General features: G+C 35.7%; 1 protein-coding gene across 1 annotated transcript; it reads left to right on the top strand.

Moving 5' to 3' along the window:
• The first annotated feature begins 5,446 nt into the window (after positions 1-5,446).
• LOC307161362 (cerebellin-2-like) lies at positions 5,447-7,012 on the top strand. The gene is made up of 3 exons (XM_079876012.1): positions 5,447-5,681; positions 6,112-6,252; positions 6,358-7,012. Exons 1-3 carry the CDS (start codon positions 5,462-5,464, stop codon positions 6,639-6,641), a joined length of 645 nt encoding a protein of 214 aa, XP_079732138.1. The 5' UTR covers positions 5,447-5,461; the 3' UTR covers positions 6,642-7,012.
• Positions 7,013-7,477: the final 465 nt, after the last annotated feature.

Here is a 7,477-nt window from a genome sequence, read left to right as displayed (position 1 = left end):
TGAGGAACCCAGCTTAATCGCCTACTGTCTGTGTTGTAATGTTTCAGGATATGGACCAGCACAAACACATTTTTCTCTATACACAATGTACAGATTGGAAACATTCCTATTTCAGTCAATATATTTTTGATTTACATCTTTATTTTTAATACATTAAATACCACCAGTTTTATTGTGTGCAAAAAACCTACATAAATAAACCTCAATGTGCTTAAAATGCAATGTTCTGTACTATATATTGCATACTCTGCATGCATTTTTTATGAAATTATTACAAAATAAGTTAAGCTATGAAAGTTGAAAAAGTATTACATGTTAAAAATTATTACATTCATTATTAAATACAAATGTATGTTGTAATAAGCAATGAATTTGAAAATGGAGAATGATGATGATTATTTGTCATTTACATAAAATTGTAATATTCACTCACACCACTGTTGTGTTTTACCTTTCTTCCAGCTTCATTTGCCACCCAGTGACCAGGATAACACAGAAGACCCGGACAACTATGATCTTGATTATAGTACAGATTCCCTCAATGAGTTGCAGACACCACTGTCTAGACCTAATACACCAACACTTACATCACCAGTGTTGCCAGATGTACGATAATTATCGTATTTGTACGATAATTTCGACCTCTGTACGATGTATGATCAATAATGGAAAAAATCCTATAATGTACGATAATTTCAGAACTGTGTGACACTTCAAATGATGGTCGTTGTAATAGGGCTTCTCATTGATCTAGCTGTGGATTCTACGTCTACCGGGGGAAGAACGTGTAGAGAGAGGGAGCGAGAGACCTTGCGTGTGTCTGCTAGTGTGCCTCACGAAGCGCATGTAAGGACCCAACCAATCAATTGTAAGTGCGGGCGGGCTTTTATCTATACTCCCGAATCAGAACCGAACCCCCCCCCCCCCCCCACCCCCACCCCCCCGCTGGAGATTTCTTGACACCCAGAAATGACTTTGTTCAGGTTGGGAAGTCTGTCATTTTCATGTCGTTGACTCGTGTACAATAATTTTCTTCCAAATACGATAATTTTGATCTTCTGGTACGATACTTGGACATTTCCAATCTGGCAACACTGTACATCACATACCCCCTCCCCTGTTGAATGTTTAGATTCCCCATCAACTTCCAGCAGAAATGCAGGGATGGAGTCGAGCACAAGGGGAATAAAACGCAAAGCCAGAGCAGTATCTGATGCTGAGCTGCAGAAGCTAGCTGTTTTGAAGGAAATGGCAGCAAAAGTTGAGGTCGACCCAACATTGGATGCATTCACCACTTTTGGAAACCAGGTAGCGGCTGAATTAAGGCTACTTCAAGACACAGCTATTGTAACCAGACTGAAAAGGAACATTATGAACATGATATATGATGCTCAAGATAGTGAAAGAAATAGATCCTCTTCCTCACATTCACAACCGGCACCATACACATTCCAACCCATTGTTACACCTTTGCCACCAGTACAGTCCTACACGCAACACATGACACTTCAGGGTTCTCTATGAAAGTAAAATAATGTCAAATGTTTTTGAAACAAAAAAGCATGTTGAATTGCACTACTTGAAAAAAAAAAAAAGGCATTGCATTAACCATGCTTGCATTTAAAATGCATTGTATTTTTAGGGCTTGGATTTTTATGGGCTGAAATTCAACATGGTTGAATATTTAAGCTGTGAATATTTCAATTAAAAACATTTCAAACACATTTTCATTATTACAAATTCAATAATCCATATTCACCTTTCATATTTCACTTCCAAAATATTCAAACTGTTTAAAAATACAACCTATAATATTCAACAGGCAATTTTCAGTCCATTTTATTTCGCTTTGCAAATTCGCTTCCACAAATTCAGTGGTTCAAAATCGACAGTAAATTCAACATTGACATCCAGGAACTGCAGGAAAAGCAGTAGATTGCCGAGCATACTCTCCGTCTGCTGTTAGTCGACCTCACCAGCAGGAGGTGCAAGCGCGTGTTGTAGACGAAGACCAGCAACAGTTAGAGCAAGCCATTTATTCATAAAATGAAAATGATTATCTGGGTCAGTATATGCGGAAAAGATGCTAAACACACAAAAGCTGTGTTTATGTTTCATTCAATAACTTCATTGTTACTTTCCCTGTGTAGCCAGCATGTTATCAGCTTTCTCTACCATGAACGGGATTATAATCGGTTTCATTCAATAGGCCTACCTCAAGGATTCCCCTTCCGTCGGGACAAAACGCTTAACGTAGCTTAGTGGACTAATACAGTGATATACAAGACCAAACTCGCACCTTATTGGGGATGTAGGCTGTAGGCTAACGTTACTATATAGGCTACAGGCAAGCAGATGGACTCAGTGTATATATATATATATATATATATATATATATATATATGTATATGTATAGTATGCCTAAACTGGGAAGAGTCATAGCACTTGCATATTGTTGTCCTATTGTTAGTTTAACTGTATCGCTTTGGATAAAAGCGTCTGCTAAATGACTAAATGTAAAATTGGCTTGACATTGGACATTCGCACATTTAGGGACCGTCTCTAAAGTTGCATACAACATTGGCATACACGTTTCTAACTTCAATAGCAAACTTGCAATTTATTTGAATAACTATCAAAAATCCAAAGGGTGCACATTATGCCTGACACTACATGAACACTTTACAGTTGGTTTTATGACTATAAGTCGTTCTAATCAAATGCTATCGAAGTTAGAAACGTGTATACCAAAGTCGTTACACTTTAGATCTTTGGATCTCCGCATCGGGGAATAACATTATAACAATAACAACACTCGTTCACGGTAGAGAAAGATGCATGTAGGCTACACAGGAAAAGTAACCGTGAAGACACTGAATTTAACATAAAACAGCCGTCATAATTATCACAAATACACTTACATTGCTGTAGCCTACATGAGTTTTGAATGGCTTGCTCTAACTGTTGCAGGTCTTTTTCTTTTTTTTATTCATTCAAGAATTGTTTTACAATATAGTGCAAACACGCATCTCTTAGAAATGTAGAACATTTCCAAAAATGTATACATTAAACAAGTAAAATCATTCTTGCCAATCATATAGGAAACTGTTGCTGGTCTTCATCTACAACACGCGCTTGCACCTCCTGCTGGTGAGGTCGACAGCAGACGGAGAGTATGCTCGGTAATCTACTGCTTTTTCTGCAGTTCCTGGATGTCAATGTTGAATTTACTGTCGAATTTGAACCACTGAATTTGTGGAAGCGAATTTGCAAAGCTAAATAAAACGGACCGAAATTTGCCTGTTGAATATTACAGGTTGTATTTTTAAACAGTTTGAATATTTTGGAAGTGAAATATGAAAGGTGAATATGGATTATTGAAATTTTAATAATGCAAATGTGTTTGAAATGTTTTTAATTGAAATATTCACAGCTTAAATATTCAACCATGTTGAATTTCAGCCCATAAAAATGCAATCCCTAAAAATACAATGCATTAAAATGCAAGCATGGTTAATGCAATGCCTATTTTTTTCAAGTAGTGCAATTCAACATGCTTTTTTGTTTCAAAAACATTTGACATTATTTTACTTCCATAGTTCTCGACCTCAAAGTTTTTTGCAAACATTGCCACCCTATGATGTCAGTGAAACTCTGTGAAAAGTTGTTCTTTTGATTTACTTCGTTTTATTCAGATTGTTGTACTTTTCCTTAATAGTAAATTACAAGGTGCATTACAAGGTATGACATCTGACAGAATAAAGCACAGTGTTTTCTCCACTACAAAAATAAAACTCTGACATCCTTAATACTAAATGTGTTTATCCTTCCAAGGAACACAACCTGAAGGTGAGACAAAATAGTCACACAGAAGGTTTCGTTGCATTTTTACAACTGTATACAGATGTGTTTACCATCAAGCGCACCTACACTGTTAAAAATTACCTGTAAATTTTACAGTAAAATACTGGCAGCAGGGTTGCCAGCCAATTACTGTATTTTTTTACAGTAGCGTTTCTGTAATTTAATTTACAGAATTTTACTGTAATCAGAGAATACAGTAAAATTCTGTAAATTAAACTGTATCAGAGAATACAGTAAAATTCTGTAAATTAAATTACAGAAACGCTACTGTAAAAAATACAGTAATTGGCTGGCAACCCTGCTGCCAGTATTTTACTGTAAAATTTACAGGTAATTTTTAACAGTGTGCGGCCAGATCATGTTGATCTGTTAATATTTTTGAAAAAAAATCTGTAGAGTCATTGAAGAGTAGTTGGTTACACTTGATCTTTTGTTAAATATTGTTTGTTTATTAAAATGAGAGTAGTAGCAGGTTTAGCTACTGCTCATTCAACCTGAAGAAATGTTGGTTGCACTTTATTTTTGATATTAATACTATTTGTATTATTTTTATGTTGAAAAACAACAGCAAAAGTAGCATAATTCAACCTGAAGAGATGTTGGTAAACCTACCGTTGAAATGTTGGTTGCACTTACTGTAGTTTTATTGAAAATGTACTGAATATTGAAAATGAGAGCAGAAAAGGTTAACTTCCTGTTAATTCAACCTAAAGTGTTGGTTGCACTTTATTCAAATAAAATTTGAATGCATTTGCCATTAATTGTTGTTTACTTGTTTGTTTATATCGATAATTAATTGATACCCGATTCCCTTACAAGAAACAACAGGAATCTAGGAAACTTTACCTGCACTGTCCAGTATCCAGGTATTTATTTCAGTCACACTGGTTGAATTTTTGGCTAAAAAGTAACTGAATCGATTTCAAGTCACTGAATCGTTTCGGATCGTATCGTTCTAAATGAACCAATATCGTCCTTGAATCGTATCGACAACCACGAATCGTGATACGAATCGAATCGTTGTTAAAACGAATCGTTACACCCCTAATATATATATATATATATTTGTGTACCGGGTGGGCCGGCCCTCATTGGCCAGCGGCCCACTGGGAAAAGTCCTGGTGCTCCATCCAGATGGCCAGTCCGCCCCTGGGTGTTCAAGGGAACTAAACCAATCAGTGACCATGATGACAAACAGGCTGTGAAAGTGAGAGAACTGAACTAATTAAACAAACTGATAACCGACCTAGAAACACAGACATGAACAGACTCAAATAGTGACATTAGTGAGTTTATAAGTTAATAATTTTTTCATAATGTAAAAATTGTATTACATTATGAGTTTAAGATTTTATTACATTTTGAGAAAATTATTACATGAACATTTTATTACAATAATAATGTAATACTTATTACATTATGTGCAGCTATTGCATTATGAATTGCTACGAACAAAGGTTAGAGTTGTAACCAGGAATGTTTTTTGAGTCCAAAGTCTATTGGACAATATAAAACAATTACGCAAGTTGATTTTTAGACTATAAGAGAATGATAATTCAGTTGATTCAGTGCATTGCTGGAAACCAAGAGCACAATCATGTTGATTTGTGTAACAGTTTTAATTCTCAATGTGTGGGCTATATCAGGAGATGATGTACTTTCTGTAAACATAAACATCCTTGAAGAACTGGGGAAAATAAAGACCATGGAAACAAAAATGAAATCTATGGAGATTGAACTGGAGAAAATGAAGACCATGGAAACAAAAATGAAATCTATGGAGATTGAAATGGAGCGACTAAGAACAGAAAACAAAGGTAACATGATGGGACACTACATACATGACATGGTAGTCTCAGCGTAAAATGAAATGCAATAATTTGCATATTCATAAGACCATATTGCTCATACTGTGATGCAATCTGTTTAAACTGCTAGGTTGACAAAGGTTAAGAAGGTGAATCTATATTTGTGCAGCTCTCATTTTCTGTCCATGTATGCACTGAACACTTTTTTAATGTTTTGTCATCAATGTAGCACTGACTACAAAGCTGAAAAAGTGTGAGGAAAAGACAAGTGTTTTGGCTAAATAATAAACAATTAAGCCCCTTTGCCTTTATTTTGACCTTTAGGGCCCTGAAACAAGTTCCAACAAGAAACAGCATCACATCTATGAAATTAAAAGATATCTGAAGGTTATTTCTTTTCGCTTGCCTGTTCATTTTCTTCTCCCCTCTTTTTTTTCAGAAAGGGTGAAAGTAGCATTTTCAGCCACGCTGTCAGCTTTAGGGAATGCCCACAAGTTCATTGGCCCTTATGCAAATGCAATCACTCTTGTGTATGAAAATGCATTAACTAACATTGGAAATGCTTACGACACAAACACAGGTAATCATGATATTGCTCAAAGAAATTCTAAACATGATGCTGTAAAATCTTATCAGGTGATTTATAAACTATTTTAAGAACCCAAGTTTCTACTGTTATCAACAGGAATCTTCACTGCACCAGTAAAAGGAGTGTATTACTTCAACTTTGTGCTCTTCAATCCCCACGCCATGTCGACCGGTTTGAGAATGCTAAAGAATGGCCATCATGTGGTCACAGCAACAGATAACCCTCCCGGGCAAGACACAGAGGACACTGCGTCCAACGCTGTCTGCCTTCTGCTGGAAGAAGGGGACCGGATAAATCTTCAGCTCATGGAGAACCGTCGTATCTACACAGATGGGAACAGACGGAACACCTTCAGTGGACACCTTCTTTTTACTATGTGAAGTTTCAGGGGTTGTTTAGATAAAACAGTCAATCTTTCCTGAATCTGTGAAAAAAAAAACAAAAAAAAAAAACATATAAATTAAAAACAAATAATCAAAGCTTGGCAAGACCAAAATAAACCAAAATAAATCAATTTTGTCTAAGTATGAAACAATCAAGAGTGTCAAAAGTTTTAAAATAGCTTACAAAAATCCTTCAAATGTACCATTTCCACGCACTGCTTTGTATAATTGTTCTTTCATTTGTTATTAAACCTGTGTCAATATCAAACAATATAAATGTTTGTTATGTAGATGCTTGCAATTCTTACTTGAATGTCATACATAGTTTTCCATGCATATTACATGAATAAAGTCATATATTGCAAGTGAAGACAATGAATAATTGTTTTAGGTCTTTTACACACTAATACGTTTTCGTTTGAAAACGCATCTTTTTCTCTCCGTTTTGGCCTTCCGTCCGCACTGAGACGGCGTTTTTATTAATGAAAAGGAAGCTTTTTGAAAACGCTCTCCAAAGTGTTTAGTTTTTGTGTTGAAGTGTGGCCTGTCAAAACTGAGGTATTTAAAAACAATGATGTAAGTTTAGTCATGTGACGCATATTGTAGGCTACCAATAGATATTCATGTTTATACTGGTATTGTGCCTGTTATGTGCTATTCACTTTCAAACTGTTGCAAAAATATGTTACTTTGCACACTCTTCATATCATAGTCCTACAAACGTGAGAATTTACTCACATTTGCTGTCCTGTGGCAAAAAATGAACAGTTTTGGCGTTTTAGACCAAACATATAATGGTGATTGAGTGCGACCTGGACGCACCAGTGAATGCT

Source organism: Squalius cephalus (assembly GCF_949319135.1).
Source record: "Squalius cephalus genome assembly, chromosome: 7".
NCBI classification, from domain to species: domain Eukaryota; kingdom Metazoa; phylum Chordata; class Actinopteri; order Cypriniformes; family Leuciscidae; genus Squalius; species Squalius cephalus.
Note: the sequence above shows the minus strand (reverse complement) of the source record. Positions and strands in the feature narration are given on the sequence as shown.

Bases quoted from the DNA above. Each gene is read 5' to 3' on its own strand.
- LOC307161362 (XM_079876012.1), top strand. From the start codon at position 5,462: ATGTTGATTTGTGTAACAGTTTTAATTCTCAATGTGTGGGCTATATCA. The intron at 5,682-6,111 runs GTAACATGATGG...CTTTTTTTTCAG, and splicing joins ACTAAGAACAGAAAACAAAG to AAAGGGTGAAAGTAGCATTT. The intron at 6,253-6,357 runs GTAATCATGATA...TGTTATCAACAG, and splicing joins TGCTTACGACACAAACACAG to GAATCTTCACTGCACCAGTA.